We start from the raw sequence: 21,057 nt of genomic DNA, 5'->3' as shown, positions 1-21,057 counted from the left end.
TTTATTAGCTCTTCCTGAATATTAAGTTAGCAAATAATGTTCCAAACCTGTAAGTTACTGTTTATTGAATGTATGTTCCCTTCAGAAATAGCACTTGATGTTCTGATGGTTTATCAAGTCCTTCTTGAAATCAGCCATCACTCAAGAAGGAAATTTCCTCAATTCAAAGCTATGATTACCACATTAAGAGTTTCTTTCTTATTTAATAACTTGTGTGCTGCAAATCTTGGTTGTCTGAGGAAGCACTGCGCACACACTACTCACAGTGAAGGTGGAGTACAGGGTTAGAACAAGCACAGTCAATGGGACAGAGAAGCTTAATTATTCTGTCTAGATTCTGAGCTATTATTTGGCTGGAATTGTGCAATGCAGAAGCTGTAGAAGCTCCAACATAACAGATGATGATGACAGAGAAAGTAATTTCCTTTCTTTGATAGAGAGATTTGGTTAAACGGAGTGCATTTAATTCATTTTTATTTTCTGTGCACCTGTCACAAAACAAGATTTAAATCATAATTTCAGCACTGAGAGGAAAAATGTGGACTATGGAGATGTGAGGCTTGAAAAACAGACATTGGTTAAAGAAATTTACCCAAATACTGATGCACATGCACATGTGCAAATGCACACACATCTGTAAATGCACGCACATATTTGTGCATGACATGGGCATGTATATCAAACACAATGGAGATCAGGGCCAGGAGGTAAGTTTTCTTGATTAAGAAAAAGGATGAGTTGGGGGCTGGAGGTTTAGCTCAGTGGCATAAGCGCCTGCCTTGCAAGCAGGCAGTCGTGAGTTTGATCCCTGGTACCGATAAAAAGGAAAAAAGACAAAAAAAATATAAAGCAAAAGGATGAGCTGTGCATGGTGGTGCATAACTGTAATCACAGTACTCAAGAGGCTAAGGAAAGAGGACTGCTGCAAGTTCAAGGCCAGCCTGGGCTACATGGTGAGTTCAGGACCAGCATGAACTATATAGGAAGACCCTGTCTCCAAAAAAACCTCACAAAACACTAAAAAATAAACAAAACAATAACAACAAAAACCCAAGAAAGTCAGGATTTGCTTTTAAATAGGGGATACTCGGACTCTAGTCTAGACTCCGATCCTCTCCCTGATTCCATATTACTTTTTAATTTTGATATAGTTCTTTAATCATCATTTATATAAGCATTACTTAATTTAAGAACTCTGGTTGGCTCTGAAATGTGCTCTCTAAAAGCTCTCATTCAAGTGCAGGGCTTCAAGTGTACCCTGTGCTCTTGGAATGGGTTAATAACTAAGAGATATGTACCCCAGGGGTGACTGTAGCCTGAAGGATGGAGTGATGCTCGTAGTGAACCTTCCAGAAAAGCCAAAGGGGGAAAGCCCAAGTCTAGATAAATACACCAAGAAGTCTCCATGCTTAGACTGCATCTGTGGAAAGGATGAGGAAAGAGATGCATTGAGGACATGGAGGCCAGCAGTGTGGGGATGTAATGGAATGATCAGGTAAATCCCCAAGGTAGTACTGTTTCCTCTTTATAAGTAGCACTAGATTCAAACACCGGCCTATTCCACACACATCTGGTGGGCATCCTTAGTGTGCCAGTGGTGGGTACAGACAGCTGCACAGGCACAGTCCCAGCCTTACAATCTTGCTGATCATTTGACACTTAGGAGGGCACTGATGTTCTTAAAAGAAAGACTACAAACCCAGTAACAGAGTTGAAGTTCATGAATTCATCAGGAAAGTGGTAGAAATCAAGGGATGGCTAGGAAAAGGGTGATGTGAAAGGGCCAGTGGAACCATGACTCTGAGGGCCTGGAAGGTCCCCGGATGACAAAGAGGAGGCCAACAGCAGAAAGAACAATGTGATCAGGCTTGATTCTGGTTCCAGTGCAACAGTCTTCATTTTTCAGGGTCATGAAAAGCTTTCTAGAAGCTCAGGTACTCAGATTCTACCCCAGTAATATCACACCAGAAACTACTGGGACAGGGCCCATGTTTATTTCTGAAAAATTACTTCCCATTCTAACACATACTCAATATTTTGAACTTGGTTGTACTCCATAAGATCAGATGAATGCTCACAGAGGAAAATGAAGCACACCTATTCATCCCATTGCTCTCTGCCTCTCATCTCTTATTCAAAAATTTTTATGAGGCACCCCCTATGCATCTGTCCCAGGACTCTGATGGTGAGCAAGAAGACACAGTTCTTCTTGAATGTGAGAGAGAGAGAAAAGAGATCTTATTTAGATGAGCTGGAAAACAGGTATTTCAGCAGAGATCCACAGGGAGGGAAGGCCCCGGCCATGCCAGAATAGAAAGTGTTCTAACAGAAGGTCCAGGCCGGCCACCTCCACTCCAGCCTCCTGTGTTGGGGTTCCTCTTCCTCCCGACATCCTCTCTTACAGCACTGTCTCTTCCTCATCATTTGTTCACATACGCACCCCCCCACTAGAACTCCTGTTTGCTTGACTTTTGTTTGCCACACTTGCTAGACTGCTGGTCTGCATAATTCACTGGACACAAATATTTGCTGACTGGAGAAAAGGAAACAATTATTCTGCAAGAACTGTGGGATTTGAGGGAAGTCTTTAGCTCTTCAGATATTTGTAGATATCTTATAAAACAGGAGAATCTTTCTGTCCTGCAGACTTGTGATGGGTAAAAGAGAGAGCTTACTTAGGATACCCAGTTGTGGGGGTGGCATATGATAAGTGTTCCTTGAGGCGTGCCTGAGTGGGCAATAGCTATATATCGTTTAATTGGTACTGAGAACATTGGGATATTTGTGTGAGATTCTTGGACATTAAGATTCTTAGGATGTTTCAGTAAAAGTGAAGCCAAAGCTGCTGGTATTTCTTTCTGGCTCTGAGAAAAGGCTACTCTGTGCATGCTGTGTAACTTTAAACACAGGCAGTGCTGATGTGATGAACCCAGGTCTTGGCTTGAGTTCAGGTTCTTCTCACCAGTTATGAACCAGGGCTAAGACTTTATGCTTCAGTTCTGAAACAAGTTTGATAATTCACTTTTTCAAAGTAGAATTTGGGGGTGTGATAATGGATGAAAGTTGGAGATTTCTGAATAGGTTTATGTCTGTACACACAATGAATAGACATAAACAACTATTAGTCATTTACATATATGTAGGATGTATGTACACATACTTTACTTAGCTCTCTACCAAGAAGGCTAGAAGCAAAGACATCCCAGTGTCCAGATCTTGCCTTCTAAATATCATTCTCCAAGAGAAGGAACCAGAGCTTCTTGGGAGAAATGGCTGATTCTTGAGTTGCAGCAGAAAAATATTAATAGCAACAACATGATGAATTGAGTCTATGTCATCTATAATGCCAAACATAAGGAAGTGCTTTTAAAAAGAGGCATATTAAAGGGACACAGGAACAAACCCAAAGAGCTCCAAAACTGGAGCAAAACTGGAAAAGTCTGAGCAACAAAACAAATAATTTGGATTAGATTTGGATTTGGATTAGATTCAAAATATATGGTGCATGAGTTCACATGGTGGAGAAGAGACACAATTTCTTTACAGAAGAATTGCAAACAATATACACAGATTTTCTTTCCTCCAAAAGGTAGGGATTGGTCTGCCTTGGCTGTTGTCGGGTGGGCTGGATTTAGAGACCCACTTTTGGAGAACAGAGTAATGGAAAGGAGGCAAACAGTGATTTAAACAAATGTAAGGCTGACCTCCTCAGTGACGTCCTGTGGGATTGCATAACTCATAGAATATGGGGAGAAGAGCACTTCCAATTAGGATGTTCCTTTCTAAGCTCATAACCTTGTCTACCTCAAATAAAAAAATCAAACAGTCCAAACCTGAGACCTATTTTACAAATGTACTTTTAATCAGTATTTCTCTCTATTATGAAGGCCACGAAAAAAAAAAAAAAAGGAAGGACTAAAAACCTTTCACAGACCAGAAGACATCATGGGGACACGGGATTGAAATGCCATGTGTGTCCTGGAGCAGATCTTGGGACAGGAAGAGGATATTAGTGATGAAGTCTGAAGTCTGGAGTTTAATTGCTAATCATGTGTACAAAGTAGTAATATTGGTTTCCTTAGTTTTGGCTGAGTAATGCTGAGATGTTAGCATAGCGGGAATCTAAATTCAGGGGATGTGGGCGTATGCTCTGCTGTGCCCTAGCAGAGTTTTGCAAATTTGCAATTACTGCTAAATAAAAACTTTATTAAGAAAAACAGAGTTTGAGGAAGACTAGATAACATATCCGAAAGTGTGTTATGACCTCACAGGGCTAAGTAACCTAGGGGGAACAGAGGGTAATAACAGTTTTCTTTGCAAGAAATTTAGTGATTGGTGAATCTTAGAACATGTTCTCTTTCTTGTCTTCTGATTTTTTTTTTAAAAACCTTACTACCTAATGCCTTGTATTAAAAGAGATGCCAGGTATTTTATTTGATGCCTGATGTTTAAAAAACAAAAGCAAATTCCCAAGGTCAGCTTATTTGTTTTCCAGCCAAACAAGAATTTATCCCGTGTTACTTTTTCATAATACAAGTGCAACCTTGTTCTTTCCCAGACTGATTGATGTCAACTTCCTGGAGGTTTGGGGAAGCGGATTCCTGTGCATGCAAGTGCTTCCACACACTCAGCACAGTGAGCTTCTGCTTCCTGCAGAAATTGGGTTTGCCACGGGAAAAACCACTTCAAAGTCTGGTTGTTTTCCTAGGACAGGAGTCCTCCCTCCCAGCAATGTAAGTGGGCTGGAGGCTCCAGGGAAAAGAAGGAAACTTATCTCCATGCACAGAATACATTCTGAAAAGTTCTGAAGACAATTTTCTCCTAATTCAGATCAGAGGGCTGTGAAGTGAGTCCTGAGAGTATGCCTTTGAGACAGTGGTAAATAAAGCATGCCCTTCTGGCAAGCCATAGGTAAGCAGGGGCTTGTTCCAAGCTACAAGCTCAGCCGAGGGACCTCAGGCCTGGGGTAGGAGATCCTGGGGAAGGTGTAACAGAAAGTCCCGAGGCTCCAGGACCTGCTAGTTCAGTTGGGGTTCTTCCTACCTTCTAACACTCGGATTCCAAAGTGAGGGATGTGAAGAGCCACAGGGTACACACAGCTGCCCGTGGTTTCTGATTTGTGAGCTGTGTTGCCAGAGGTATGCTTTTGTACATTTATGTACACACTCAGTCTGCTGTTTTATGCACAAATGAATAGAAGAGTAATCAAAATGTAATTCATCCCTCCAAAGAACCTAATGTAAAACCATCTGGATAATCTTTGCAGTGACGGTCTGCAGATATTTTTCCTTCTCACCCCTCATCTCCCTCTCCTCCTTCTCATATTCTTACTTTCTAATAAGGGAATCTATATAATTTAAGATCTTAGTAAAATGTGGACAACACTACTTACTTCGTGAGAGTAAATGGATAAATAAATGCAAACTATTCAGAACAGTATCAGCACATGGTAAGCACTAAGAAAGTTATTTTATGACGATAGTTGGGAAAGTTAGGAATTATTTTATGGAGGTGGTGACAGTTGAGATGAGTTTGTAAATGCATTTACCAGACCAGATCCACCAGACATCATCGCTCAGCCCAGCCTGCTGTAATATGCTCAGAGCACTTACACCAACCAGCCTGCGGTGGGGTAAAACCATCTAACACACAGGCTGTTTCATAACACAGTTGAATATCACATACACACACACAGATGGGTGTTTGTAGATGTGATGGGAGGTGAAAACACAGTATCTCCAAACACCAGCAATGCAGCAGTGCACTGTGGAGTGTCGCTTGTTTCTCCTGGTGATTGTGTGGCTGACTGGGAGCTCCCTGTAACTGCCCAAGGTCTCAGAGAAGAAGGGCACCACACAGGGGCAATTATGGAAAAGATCAGAACTTAAAATGTCATTTCTGTTTGGTACATGCCACTACTGCACCACTGTGAAGTCAAAAATTGTAAGCCAACCTATTGTAAGTGAGGGACCATCTGCACTAGCTAATTCCATGTCTATGAAGTTTGAAAACCGAGGTTTTTTTGGTAAATGAACTTTTTCTATGGTATGATTTCAGAATAATGGCCACCTTGTGGGTATATACATGGAAGAACCATGGGGAGGTTTTCTGGTGGGCTGAAAGTCATCTACATCTATTTCCTCAGTAGGTAGATAATTTATATATGCATTCTAGGAGGGATTTGTATGCCAGGGAAATAAGAAAAGGTTTACTTTGCACCATTTACAAATGTATGAGAGATGGCCAAACAATATGGTGGATATTTATATTCCATGGGTCTAGTCCTTATTTCTGGTTCTTCCTCAAAGTAAAAATGACTGTTAAGGTAAATATTTTTAATTGCTTCAGAACCTCAAGGCAGGTACAACAGAGTAACAGTAGCCAATAAAGAGAACTTCTGAAATTGCTTCAGAAAGTGGCAAGAACGATAGGATGTGTTCAAAGCAAGGGAGAATATTTTGAGGGGGATTCATGGCAAAGTGTCTTTCACTAGAACACATTTTTTTCTTAATTAAACATTCACTGTGGTTTGATCATACTACATATGCTCAAGATATAATAATGATAAAGGGGAAAACAAATGTATATACACAATTGCATGTGCATTATTATAACTTATTGAAACTGCAAATATATTGAAATCTATTTTAAAAATTAAAAGGACGTATAACTTTTTAATATTGATGTCATCTAGTGGTAGGGATTTAGAAGTCATTGTAAAGTGCTAGCTCAGAAATCCTGACCCAGATGTAAAGAAGACACCAACCCTCCTGAGCACTGTGACAGATCCCAGTCATGTTCCTTCCCCGCGGAGAGGCACCTTCAATAAGTAACAGAAACTCTTTTGGCCTCAGGTCCTCAACTGTTAAAGGAGTCCAATGATGCTTACATGTTAGGATTCTTCAGGGAACCAAAAAATGAAGCTTGAGTGTCTTGGCACATGGTAAGGATTCAAGACAAATTTTTGCTGTTGTTAAAGGAAACCTTGAGGCAGATTAGACTGAAGGTGCCCAGGTGACATTCATTGACTGCTCATGCTTTGGGTCACCCCTAGGGATGGAGGGCCCCAGAGGATTTGAGGGGGCAGCTGTGAGCTGCACTCAGAAGTGGGGAAGAAGGGGGATATTCAGGGCACAAGTGCAGGCTTCCTGGGTGATGCCAGAAGGCAGAAGGTGAGCCAAGTCTTTCATAGTGTGACCCTTTAGTGCCTTCCTTGATTAAGAGATTTAAGAGTTGAGATGTTCCTCAGTTGGGAGTTAAAAGTGTGGTTGTATAGGGAAGGAAAAAAAATGAAATTTTGCATATAAACTCTAGAAAATATAACACAAAAATATCACTTAAAATAATTTATTATTTTTTTAAGACACGGTCTTGCTATGCTGTCGACCCTGGCCTTGAACTCGCTATGTAGTCCAGGTGGGCTTTGCACTCAGCAAGTGCTGGCATAACAGGTGTGGGTCACCACATCCTGCAGGAATGCCATTTTAAATGGGACAGTTTAAAGCTGGACTAATTCTGACTATGTCTAGCCGTGCTTGTCCCATCTGTAGAACAAGATGTTATTTGTGAAAATCACAAAAACCCAGATCACTTGCTTTCCTAACAGAGACATATTTCCTTCTTCCAATATTATTCAACGGCAATTATTATGATAAAATTTCACATGTCATGTTTTTTTATAGCTTACAGCTAGATGTCCCCAAGAAGCCTCTGTGCTCCCAAGTGAGGTTCTCAGGAAGTGACTGGATCGTGGGGGCACAATCCTTATTACAGGATGCATCCACTTGCTGGGCTTATGGTTAAATGTATGTGGGTGGTAAAGCCTGATTGGAAGAGGTGGGTCATTGGGGGCGTGGCCTGGAAAGGTCCATCTTCCTTCTCCCTTGATCCTCTTCTGTTTCCTGTACCATGCCCTGGACTGTTTGGTCCTCTGCCACACCACCTACCTTGAAGCCAGCCGACAATGGATTGAAACCTTTATAAACTGTGAGCCAAAATAAACCTCTCCTCTTTTGAGTCATGATTGTCAGGCTTTGTAGTTCAGCAGAGAAAGTGACTAAGGCACATTTAAACGCATGATTATTTTCTCTCTTCCAGAAGGCAGTGAAGCCCACAGCTCCTCAGGTGGTGTAGGTGGAACCGAATTGGCATTTAGTCAGTGACCTCAGAAGCATGAGATACGTGGACCCCAGACATTTAGCCCTGTTTTTCCTGCTTAAGGAAAGACACTTCGGATATTTAATTGTCACAAAATCGCCTGTATTGGTTAGGCCCCAGATTCTGCAATTGACTTCATTTCAACAAAATAAAAAGAGAACTATTACAGTGTCAATCTGTTGTGTTTTGTACAGAAAACCCACAATTCTGGGAAAGGAGGTACAGTGATGATACATTTCTTGTAAGAAGCTGCTGAAAATCAGTAGAGGCCTGGTTGGATTTAATACTATATTCTGATCCAGAGTGCAGAGAGAGAATTGTGTTAACCATCACAGCCTTGTCTCCAACTGCAATCCAATTAAAAGTAACCCAAAGTGATATAATACACGTTGGTATCCTGAACTCTGAACAATAATGATAATAATCTTATGAGCTACCATTTTTATTAACACTTTTAAACAGCAGACATTGTGCTAAGCATTTTGTATATATTCAGTTCTTTACATCTCATGCGTGACAGAGCAAGCAGGCATTTTATAGCTGAGGACAATAAAGCTCAGACTAGGATGACCAACTGCTCAGGTTTTCCCAGGATAAAGGACCTTTTAATTCTTATCCTAGAAAAGTCCAGGTAACCTTGGATGAGTTGGTCACCCTATAGGAAGGACTTACTTTTTGCATGGCGGAGAAGTGTTTAAGCCCCTTCATTCCTTGGTTGATTAGCACTCTCTCCTATCAGCCCAGCTCAGGATTACTGTCCACAACAACTGTACAGCAAAGACATTCTTTGGAGCATAGGAGTAAGGATCGAGATTTAAACTACATCAAGCTTTTCATACGGAGTAATTGAAAATGTCATGCTGCCTCTCCTGTCCCCAAACCTCTGAGCAAGTGAAGCTGAGCCTCCAATATTTCCAAAGGTCTTGCATGTTACTGGAAGCATGTTGGGAGTAGGGCCTGCTCACCTTGGGAAGCGGGTAGAGATGACACCGAGGTTGGCCAGCGTCCTGCTTACAGAACTCCAGAGTGTGACACACAATGTCAACATTCATGTCTGCATCAAGCCTGGAGGGAAATGGGGCAAAGGCTGTTAAGATCTCACAGGCATAAGAAAAAGGAGGCTGTTTCCAACAAAAGTAAATCCCCAGAATGGATTCTAATACCCTTAACTCCTGAAGTCAGGCCTTTGAGCTCCTTTCAGAGTAGCAACTGGATCTTAACGATTTCCTGCCATGCTGCTGCCTCTTGTAGTTAGAATAAAGGCCTGGGGGAGCAGAGGGGAGATGCACGGCTCTGAGCAGAGTTCACCTCCCACATGAGCACTGAAATCTTTTCAGAAGCCACAAATACAATTGGAAAAGGAAAAATGGACAGGGGTATAATTTGATGGGAACAACATGGTCATGTTTTCTGGGTCTTATAGCAAAAAATCATTTGTGATATGTCTTAGATACCTAAAATTATTTTCTTAGGTGTAATGCAAACCATCTCTTCCACTTTGAAATAAACAGATTTCTTATCCTTAAAGAAGAAAATATAATATAGTCAACTTGTTTCTTTTCCTGGGGATGGTGTAAGGACCACACTCTTCAAATATTTTGTTTTCTGTCAAGATTTGAAAGAGCTCAAGTAACCTTTATTTCTTTGCCAGCCTCTAAAAACTCTTCTTATGGAGTAAAACACACATAAACAATTGTTTCTAGTAAAGAGCAAGGTAAGTATCATTAGTGACTTTTCCAACCACATTATTGAGTCAGACTAAAAACCAAACCAAACCAACATAAAGAAAACAAATAAACAAACAAACTCCAATAACACAGATTGCTAATACTTAAAGATAAATCTTTATATTTTGTGGATGGACCAGTGTGAAATCTAAAGAATAGTTTTTGGGGTTTTTAGGCTTACAAATCACTCAGCTGTTGCCCTCTTGCCCATAAGGGTTGGCTCCTTGTACATACACTCAGGCAATAGCCTCCTTTTGGTGGCTAGGTTCTGAGCTGCTTTATGAATACTTAAAACCACAGCTAATCCCAGACCTACACAATGCTTTTTCTTACACAGGCATATGCATTATGAAGTTTAATTTATAAATTAGGCACAATGAGAGATTAACAAAAATTAATGATTGAATAGAAAAATATCTAACAATACGATTAGCTCATTGATCATTAAGTACATAGCGATGAGAAACAGAAATAAGGTGGGCCTTTGGTCCCCTTTGCTTGAGGTCAGAGACATTTCAATCAGTGGGTAGTTAGCCAATTAATAGCCCTTGGTCTGCCAATTCCAGGAATGTTTGTGTCTCATAAAGGGAATAATGGTTGACACAGCATCATTTGTCTCTTACAAGGGGAACAAAAGTTGACCCAGCAAACAGGTTACTGGGGTGGAGGGGGAATGACGCATACAGAACAGCATGATGACACAGTCAGTTAATTTACAACAATGTGGTCGGTGCTCTAGGTATATGGTTACTAGGGCAATAAACATAGAGCATGACAAATATACCATAATAAAAGTTGTTTAAAACTTATTAATTATATTTCTGGAATTTTGCACTGAATGCTTTAGGACTACAATCAATTGAGGGTACCTCAAGCCAGGTAAGGAGGAGTTTAGTCTCTATAACTCCTGGACAGTTGATTGAACCTCATCAGTCTACTTTTTCAAGGAAGACCCCTCAGATTCTTTCCTTTGGAAAGGCAGGCATTGATAGTAACAAAAGATTGACTTCAGTCTGGGCTCATTCATAGGAGCTCCGTCTTAGTCATTTCCTGCCATGTGGACTGAGATCCAGATAGTCCACCTGCAGGACAGGGCACCTGCAGGAGGGGGTGCTTGGGCAGAATGCAGAGGGCTGCATCCTATCCTGCTTTCAGCCTCTTTTAGAGGCCTGGACCTTTTCCTGCCCTTGAGTTCTGTGTCATGTGTGCTCTGGTTCCTTGTGTTTCTCTTAACTCCACTGTAAAGTGACTGTCTCAGCCACTACTGAAGTCTCTCTTCTTTCCTCCTGACCCTCTTCCTCCTTCTCCTCTTATGCAAGGCAAAGTTGTTTCTATTTCTTGCCATTGAAGACAGTCACAGCCACACATGGGCCCACTCTTGAGAACTGCTGGTTAGCACTAGGGTAGTGGCCACTGTGAACAACACCTGGAAACAAGTCTCTGAATCTGCTTCCTATTGCATACATGTCGCTGGTTGATTTCTTGCTCCCGTGGTTGTCCACCTTTCCAAAGGAATTTTGTACTTGGATATGTGGATTAACAATGAGATTCAGAAAGCTGAAACAAAAAGCATCTGAAAGGCTGAGGCAAGAGGATTATAAGTTAGAACCCAGCATGGACAATTTATCTAGACCCTGTCTCAAAAATTTAAAGAAGGCCAGGGATTTATTTCAGCTCAAAGGCCTTGGGTTCAAACAAAACACTGTCATTTAGTGAGTAAGCAGCAATTTAATGGTCACTGAGCATCAAAATAACTTGTAAAATCTCTAATGATTTTATCTTTTTGGACTAACACCCTTCCAAATTTGTACGGCTCCTCCAAACGCTGGAAGGAACCTTGAGAATTTATTTCTACTATGTGCTCCTGTGGATAGAACTATCTTGTGTTAATGTAAATGGATCTCATCAAAGCCCATCAGGGAAAGCAGTTCACGTAAGAAATTGCCAAATACACTGAGGGTCACTGCCATGTGGAAATACAAGCTGGGATCACGGGCCCCAGACTTCATTCCAACTGAGCAGGACTAACAGAGTGACTGCCAACATGGTTTATCAGCTGTCTGTACACCCCTGAGCTAAGAAGGAATAATGGAATTGTGTGAGTGTCACCTGCTTAGCCCCAGGGTCCTTTCACAGGTGATCAGAGGGTGGCAATTACCTCTGAAGTATAAAAGGAGGCCAAGTCTTTCAGGCAGTGGGGCCAGCTGTGAGTTACAGCTAAAGACTATTACCAAACTAATGTCTATCCAGGGCCAGTAAATCAGGAGAAGGTGGCTGTTTCCACACACCTGTTCTCAACTTAATGGTTCATTTATTTAACTGATGACTGCTGTCTTTATGAGGGTCTGATATTCGGGGAACTCAGAACAGTGATAAATAAGGCTTTGCTTAACCTTTGTTTTTAACCTACAGCCACTATGCCATCTGTGACAGTCCTGGACCACGGGGCCAGCTTGTCACATGGCATCCAAGGTCTGCTTTCCTTCAACCCCAGAGAATGCACAGATTCAAGAGAGTGAGCTCAAACATGGGAGAGGATACAGGGACCACTCAGTCGGGGAGTGGTTGAGGCTGGGGCAGAAGAGGGTAGCTGTATACAGGCTATCCCAGTGGGATCCTCTATAGGAGCACTTCATCACTAAAAGACTGAAAGTGAAGATTACTCCTCTTACTAAAAGAGAAGATACTTAGCCTTGTAAATCTACGCAAGTTCATGTCCATAGTAATGTGCAAAATGCATAAGAAGCTACAAGGTAGCACAGATGCTCTTACCCCCACCCCCAAGCTACATATAATTTGACCTAGGCTACACATAATTTGTGATCTCTCCAGGACATCTTCAAAGTCGCCAGAATCATTATCGTCTAGATGTGGAGTTCCTTGCGACACCCATTGGGTCAATATCTGCTTGGGTGACTCTGGAGGCAGAAGATTGCTAACTCCCAGAAGCTGAAGTGTCTTGAAGATGTGTTCTGCCAACTTGATCAGAGATGGGCCTCATGGGGAAACTGGGGAGCTTGCCGGATAAAAGTTAATCATTCAGCCAGACTGTTACCATGCCTCGGTACCTGCCTTGCTAACCTAAAACAAACGTCGTGCTCAGCAGAACTCTATGCCTCTGTTGCTCCTCAATAAATCTGGGAGTTTGAGTCACTTTAGGGCTGCATTTCAGTGGGGTGCCCTGACCCTCCTCAAAGAAATTCTGTCTCTTGTGCTGTTATTCATCTCTCTCTCAGGATTGGCTGGCCCAAACCTGGTACCCAAAACTGTTTTCTTTTTCTCAGAGCAGCAACTATGACAAAATGGTGACTTTTTAAAAAGATATTTGGAAAGGTTATTTGGTTCTCAGAATAAAAATGACAGCAGCAACAACAAAAACAACAACGGAGAGAAAGCTGTAGAGATTTCCCTGGCTCTCATGGGTGCATAGCTTCCCTTATTATCAACATTTTCCACCAAATCATGTGTCCAAACTGGGATCCTACATTTAGGTAGCATCATCACCCAAAGTCCATAGTTTACACTGAAGTTCATTCTTTGGGTTTGGACAAATGTGTAATGGCACACACTCACCATTAGGTTCCCAAGTGGAGCATTTTCACTGTCTTAGAAATCCTCTGTGCTCTGCCAGGTTATTTTTCCTTTCCTTCTAACCCCTGGCAATGGTTAATTGTTGGGAGCCACCACATTGCCGAGCCGCCGCATATAGCGATCATGCGGCCTGTGGTAAAGAGTAAAGCCTGAGTTAGATTACCCCTCCCATCGAGCACGTTAGTTTCCTGCTTACTGCGTAAACAACCCGCTCAATAATATGTTAGCCAATCAGCTTGCCTTGCTTACTTTAACATGATTGGACACTGTATCCGTATATATACTGGTGCCACCCCTGGGGGGAAGTAGAAGCCCGGAAGGAGCCGCGGAGAGCGGACCGGTAGAGGCTTCGGAGCGAAGCACGGAAGGAGCCGCGGGGAGCGGACCAGAGGAGGCTTCGGCTGGGAGCGATCCCAGGGCAGGCTGTACGGAGAGAAAATAAAAGAAAAGGTTGTCCACTGCCAGACTTTGTCGTGTGTCCTTCCTGCCGGCTGGGAGCGACCCCGACATTTGGTGGCCCGTACGGGGAACAACTGATCACCCCCGAGACGTGGTAGTGGACAACGTTCCTTGATACAGCACTGCGAGACAGGTGAGTAGGGGATAAACCTGGGCCCTGGGTGGCGCGCACCTACAGGGTTTTTAGACTCCCCTCAGGCTCACGCGTAAGTGGCGGATTTTTGGGCCTCATGCGGTGAGTAACATATTAAATATGGGTAACGTACCGAGTAACGACACCCAGCCCTTGGTACAGGTCCTCCGGAAGCTCTTAAAGTCCAGAGACCTCAAGGTGGGACGCAAAACGCTGGAGAGCTTTTTTGAGGAGATTGATAGTTTCGCTCCCTGGTTCTTGCCCACAGGGCACTTAAACCTGCCCTCGTGGGAGAAGTTGGGCAGGGATCTTTCTCTAGTGGAAAGGGAGGGCGGGGCTTCGGTCTTCGCTCGGCCACTGTGGGAAATGATATATGCATGCTTGAAGAGCGAGGGTGGTTGCAGGGAAGGTTCTCAAGAGCTCATTAAAGTGCGTAGGGCATTCGAACAGGCCCAGTCAGGGAGCTCCCGGGAGGGGTCCGTCAAAGGAGACAAAGATATAAAGGAGGAAGACGGGGCTCAGGCCTCGGAGTCGTCTGACTCCGAGAACGAGGAAGGCTTAGACAACGATGAGACCAAGGAGCCTAGATGCCAAGAGGATAGGCCGCTCGATAAGGAGTCGCAGGGTTCTTTCCCAGCGTTGCGCCGCGAATTGCGCTCCGCTCAACTTGGTCTGCGGAGGAGTAGAGAGCTCCTGAGCGCCCCCTGGCGCGAGAGGGAGGCGAAGCCTTCCGTCCCACCTTGGGGGCTGTTCCTGGAAGCGATCCCTCGCCACGAGGCGGCCGCGTGGGAGCTCCCTCCCCTTTCGCCAGAACAGGAAGTGATGCACGGGCCCCCATTTTCCGCCCAATCACGGCCGCCGTCTTATGCTCCGCCGCCGGCGGGTCGGTATTTTTACAGGCGGCTTTGGCAGGGGGGACGTTTTTCTCATGAGGTACATCCACCACCTGGGATAGATAGTGGCCCCTACGGGATATTTCCTGTACAAGTAGCTATGGGCCAGGGACGTAATGCATGGGAGCCTTTTGAGATAAAGCAGATTAGAGAACTTAAAAATGCAGTTACAACCTTTGGGCCGACTGCGCCTTACACCATTGCCATGCTGGAGAACCTGTCTTCTGGGCCCCTCACCCCCGCGGACTGGATTCAGCTGGCAAAGGCGTGTCTGCCCTCGGGTAGTTACCTGGATTGGCGAGCCTGGTACACAGAGTTCTCTGCCGAGCAGGCTGAGAAAAACGCCGGTCGAGGAAATGGGGGCTGGGGATTTAGCTCAGCGGCATAAGCGCCTGCCTTGTAAGCAGGCAATCGCCAGTTCGATCCCTGGTACCAATAAAAAAAAAAAAAAAAAAAAAAAAAAAAAAAAAAAAAAAACGAAAAAGATAAAAATAAAAAATAAAAAATAAAAAACAAAAAGGGGGAGTAAGCCAAGGCCTGCCTCCAAAGGCGCGGTTATCTATGGCATGACAATGGATGGGCCCGGATCCGGTAATCAGCTGGAACCGAGGCGCGGTTTGTGTTTTTCTGCAGGAATCGGGACGAGAACCACTGTGGGTACCGGAGAGACTGACACGGGCGACAAAGCCCTCGACTGAAGATCAGACCTGCCCTACCGGAGATCCATCACAGACCAACCAACAAGATGAATAGAAATAGCGGTAGCCCGAAATGGACAAAAAGATCCTCAGGCATATGCATGGCTCGCTCGCCTAGCCTACGACCGAGTCTAGGGACGGTGAGCTTCCCACACTCCTCCTCTAAAAAATTATGATATAGCAGAGTAGATGAGTCAATGACGGGTAAGAGCATGCCTCCCCAGCATGACTCAACCTAAGACAGGCCCTACCCCATACCGCACGAAAGCCGCTGAATTACTAGGTTCCGCCCGAACCAAATGTCGCCCCGGGGGGATCATGCGGAGCGACATGAGTGTATGCCTGTGTGCATCCAGGTTCCGTCCGGTTCCTTCCTGGCCCTGGAAAAAGGACGAGGGCCTCGGGGCCTCGGCAGACTCGGGGACGGCCGACCCGGGCCGACGCCGAGAGCCCTTGGTGGGCCTCCTATCAGGGCATAGGCCTCTACACTCAATTCAGGACGGGCTGCGATGCGTAGACTTATTTAAAATAAAAAAGGGGGAGATGTTGGGAGCCACCACATTGCCGAGCCGCCACATATAGCGATCATGCGGCCTGTGGTAAAGAGTAAAGCCTGAGTTAGATTACCCCTCCCATCGAGCACGTTAGTTTCCTGCTTACTGCGTAAACAACCCGCTCAATAATATGTTAGCCAATCAGCTTGCCTTGCTTACTTTAACATGATTGGACACTGTATCCGTATATATACTGGTGCCACCCCTGGGGGGAAGTAGAAGCCCGGAAGGAGCCGCGGAGAGCGGACCGGTAGAGGCTTCGGAGTGAAGCCCGGAAGGAGCCGCGGAGAGCGGACCGGTAGAGGCTTCGGAGCGAAGCATGGAAGGAGCCGCGGGGAGCGGACCAGAGGAGGCTTCGGCTGGGAGCGATCCCAGGGCAGGCTGTACGGAGAGAAAATAAAAGAAAAGGTTGTCCACTGCCAGACTTTGTCGTGTGTCCTTCCTGCCGGCCGGGAGCGACCCCGACAGTTAATCTTTTTATTGTGTCTATGATTTTGCCTTTTCCAGAATGCCCTAGTTGAAATGATATGGTTTGTGAAATTTGAACCTTAGTTTCTTTTACTTAGCAATATGCATTTAAACTTCCTCTTTGTCTTTTCATGACTGGAAAGCTTGTTGATGTTTATTGCTGAATAACACTGCATTGTATGGTGGCACCACAGCATGACCATTGATTGTGATATGTCAACATGACTGGCTTAAGAGATTAGTAAAGTACATCTAGGTGGTTAGGAAAGCACACTTCTGGGTGTGTCTGAGGGTGTTTCAGAGGTGATTGGCATGTAGGCTAGCAAACTGAACAGGGAAAATCCCCCCCAACTGTATGTGGCACCATCCAAAATGCTTGTAGCCTAGATGGAATAAAAATGAAAGAAATAGAAAGTTCATGTATGTTTTGAAGAACTCCATCTTTTTTTTTTTTGCCATCATCTGTGGTCATTAGACTCCAGTTTCTTCACCCTTTCAACCAGGCTTATACAAGGTTTCTCCAGAGAGCTTCCAAGCTTTCAATCACAGACTGTGCTGGACGCTTGATCCTTCTTGGTCTGAAGCTTCCAGCATCTTGCACTGAGCAGCTGGAATCTGCCAGCTCTCCAGTGCACAGATGGCCATTGTGAACTCTCCTATCCTGTAAGCCTACCTGTAATCATATATATATATATATATATAATTTTTGTATCATATATGCATATAACCATATACATTATAATTTTTTTCTACTGATTTTGAGAACTCTGACCAATACACACAAGTTTAAAAATCCTAATAATTGCTTCCTAATAATTGTTTTTGATGGTTATGAATAATGTTATAAACATCTGTGTATCCATGTGCAAGTATTTGTAGGGACATACATTTTTCAACTCAGTTGGGTAAATATTTAGGGATGTAATTATTGGATTGTATGGAAAAGCTATAGACCTAAGAAAAACAATAAAATTTTTAGTTTTTTTAAACTAAAAATTGTGACAGGTGTTTTGATTTGTAATCCTTCAATAGCATATCATACTAAGCATCTATACATGTAATTATTTATTACCTGTATATCTTCTTTGGTGAATTATGTGTGAAGGTCTTTGAATAATATTTTAAAAAATGTATTGTTGAGTTTTAAGACCCGTGTTAGTTAGTTTTCTGCCACTGCAATGAAACACCTTAAGACAATCAACTTAAAAGGAGGAAAATGGGGGCCAGGGATTTAGCTCCGTGGCACAAATGCCTGCGTGGCAAGCACAAGGTCCTGAGTTCGACCCCCGGTATCAAAAAAAAAAAAAAAAAAAGGAGGATAATGCTTTCAGAGATTTCGACCCACAGTGGCTTGCTCCTGCTGCTTTGGGCCTGCCAAGCAGATGTATCAGAGGAGGCCTGTTTACCTCATGGTAATAGGAACACAAAGAGAGAAACAGGAAGTGTTAGTGATCCCAATATTCCTTTCAAGGCAAAGGTGAGGACCAAGCCTTTTGGGGACACTCAATATCTACACTGTAATAGGAATTCTTTATAAATAAGTCTTTTAACAGTACTTCATTGGATATGTCCTTTGCAAATAGTGTCTTCATGTCTGTGACTTGTCTTTTTGTTTTCTTGATGATGTCTTTTGAGGAGTAAAATTTTTAATTGTAATGATATCCAGTTTATGAATTCCTTAATGTCTTTGGTGTCCTATCTAAAAAGTTATCCTCAAACTCAAGGCAGTTTAAATGTTCTCATATTTTATCTTCTGTGAATTTTATAGGTTTACATTAGGTCAATATTCCATTTAAATTCATTTTTTTGAAGTCAGTTTCTAGATTCCTTTTTATTTTTGAATGTGGGTGTACATTTGTTTGAGTCCCATTTGTGGAAAAGACTATCCCCTATCTTATTGCTTTGGCCCTTGGTACTATCCCTGAACATTGGCTCTGATTTATTTCAACACTTTGCTCACATATCCCCGGACATATTTTTATACCTAAGTATTTCACTTCTGAGCATGCTAGTATAAACAGTACTGTATGTTCAACTTCAGATTCTACTTGCTGATTGTAATTTTACAGATAAGTGGTTGATTTTTGTATGTGAATTTTGTACCCTGCCACTTTGCTATAATCGCTTATCAGTTCTGGGAAATTTTGTTGATATTGTTGGATTTTTCCACATAAACATCATGCTACTGACAAATAATTATAGCTTTATTTCTCCCTTTTCAATCATTTTAATTTTTCTTGCCACTGGCTATGACTTCTAGAATGATACTAAAAAGTAGTGGCAGGATCATTCTTGCCTTAGGCTTGATCTTAGTGGGACAACTTCTAGTTTTTAGCATTAAGTATAATGTCAGTTATAGGTGTTCTGTAGATATTTTTATCAAGCTTAAGTTGTTCCACTTTCTAGGAACATTTCTAGTTAACTTAGAGTTTTATCATAGATAGATGCTGAGTTTTGTGAAATTTTTTTCTGCATCAGTCAACATGAGTATGTGATTTTTTCTCCCTGAGTCTCTTGATAAGCTTAATTGCACTAATTGATTTTTGAGTGTTAAATCAGCCCTGCATATCTGGGTAAATCTTAGTTGGTTGTTGTATACAATTTGTTATACATAATTTGACTCCATTTCCTAATGGTGTATTGGAGATTTTCTTCTCTATATTCATGAGAATAAAAAAATATTCATCTGTTCTCTCTTTTTTCATCTTTGCTCCCCATCATGGATTGAACCTAGGGACTTCACAGTGAGCTAGCCTTTCGAAAAGAGTTTAAGTTTTGACACAAACTTTTGCCAAATCATTAAATTGCCTAGACTGGCTTTGAATTTGCACTTCTGTTTCAGGCTCCCAGAGTGCTGGGATTACAGGTGTGCAACACCATACCTGGCTTATTTGTAGTTTTCTTATTATTCCTTTGTCTGGTTTTAGTATTAGTGGATACTGGCTTCATAAAATGAGCTAAGAAGTGTTCCATTAAGCTCTATCTTTTGAAGAGATTATAGAGGATTGATATAATTTCTTCCTTGAATGCTTGGTAGAACTCAGCAGTGAATACATTTACGCCTGGTGTTTTCTATTTCAAAGGCATAATATTGATCCATTTCTTTAATAGATGTAGGCCTTTTCATTTGCCGTTTCTTCTTGTGTAAGTTTTGGTGGTTTGTGTTGCAAGAAATTGAAAAGTTTTATACAGGATAATAAATTTGGGGGGATAAGAGTTATTTATAATATTCCTTATTTTTAACACCCGTGAGATATGAAAACTGCTTTGTGTACTCTCTCTGTCTCTGTCTCTGTCTCTGTTTCTCTCTCTCTCTCTCTCTTTTTCTCTTAACAGGGGACTCTAGAGCAATTCACTAAGCTGCATTTATATCCCTTTAAAAATTGTTTTAATTACCTAAGTTTCTAAATTTTCCATGCTAGGATCAAATTTGTTATTCTCCTACCTCAACTTTCCAGCATTCTGGAAAGTTCTACAGTACCATGACTCCAAGCTTTTTCTTGATTCGGCTAAAGACTTATACATTTTATTGAACTTTCAGGAAAACTAGCTTTTGGCTTTATTGTTTCTTCTATTGTTTTATTATTTTCAATTTTATTATTTTCTGCTGTAATTTTTATTATTTAACTTCTGCTTCCTTTGAATTCAATTTGTGTTCTTTTTCTATTTCCTTATGCTAGAAGCTGCAATGCTTCTAGCGTTAAGATCTTGTTTTCTGATGTTTGCTTTCAGTGCTATATATTTGTAAGATCTGCTTTTACTTCATCTCAAATTTTGATAAGTTGTATTTTCAGTTTTATTTACTTTAAAATGTCTATTGAGATTTCTTCTTTGATGAAGATGTTATTTTGGAATTTATTGTTTACTATCATGTATTTAGAACTCCAATTTTCTTTCTTTTATTGATTTTTAGTTTACTATTGTTGATGTTTGAGAGCAGGCACTATGCTTTCTATTCTTTAAAATTTCTTACGACGTATTTCATACTTAGAATGTGTTCCGTCTTAGTGAATGTTCCATCTGAGCTTGAGAAAATATGCATTTTTAGGTTGTTGGTGTCTTTCTCTGCTTTGAAGTCTGTTTTGTCTAAAATTAATATAGCTCTTCTTGCTTTCATTAGATTAGTGATAGCGTGGCATATTTTTTCATTAGTTCACTTTAAATCTATATTTAAATGTTTAAAGTGAGATTCTTGTACATAACATATGATTGGGTCTTGTTTTTTGATTCACTGTGATAATCTTTATTTTTAATTGGTGCGTTCAGACCATTATCATTAAAAGTGATTACTAGTATAGGTGAATTAATAGCGATTGTATCTGTTACCATTTCCTAGTTTTAGTTCTTTGTTTTTGTCTTCTATTATTTTTATGTCTT

The 21,057-nt window shown here is 42.0% G+C and overlaps 1 protein-coding gene across 5 annotated transcripts in view; it reads right to left on the bottom strand.

The window, feature by feature from the left end:
• Positions 1-21,057, bottom strand: part of Aoah (acyloxyacyl hydrolase) — a 199,903-nt gene that overhangs the window by 127,435 nt on the left and 51,411 nt on the right. For 2 of the 5 annotated variants that reach the window (XM_063233961.1, XM_063233962.1), the window contains exons 4-6: positions 16,372-16,593; positions 13,725-13,898; positions 9,123-9,222 (exon numbers count right to left, since the gene is read on the bottom strand). In XM_063233961.1, coding sequence (XP_063090031.1) covers positions 9,123-9,222; positions 13,725-13,898; positions 16,372-16,593 — 496 coding nt within the window. The remainder of the gene's footprint in view (positions 1-9,122; positions 9,223-13,724; positions 13,899-16,371; positions 16,594-21,057) is intronic. The other 3 variants (XM_063233964.1, XM_003469943.5, XM_063233963.1) reach the window with 2 other exon arrangements.

The sequence above is a fragment of the Cavia porcellus genome, unplaced genomic scaffold, assembly GCF_034190915.1.
Source record: "Cavia porcellus strain 051 isolate PalLab524CR breed Dunkin Hartley unplaced genomic scaffold, mCavPor4.1 scaffold_23, whole genome shotgun sequence".
Classification (NCBI taxonomy): Eukaryota; Metazoa; Chordata; class Mammalia; order Rodentia; family Caviidae; genus Cavia; species Cavia porcellus.
This window is presented reverse-complemented; position numbering and strand designations above follow the sequence as displayed.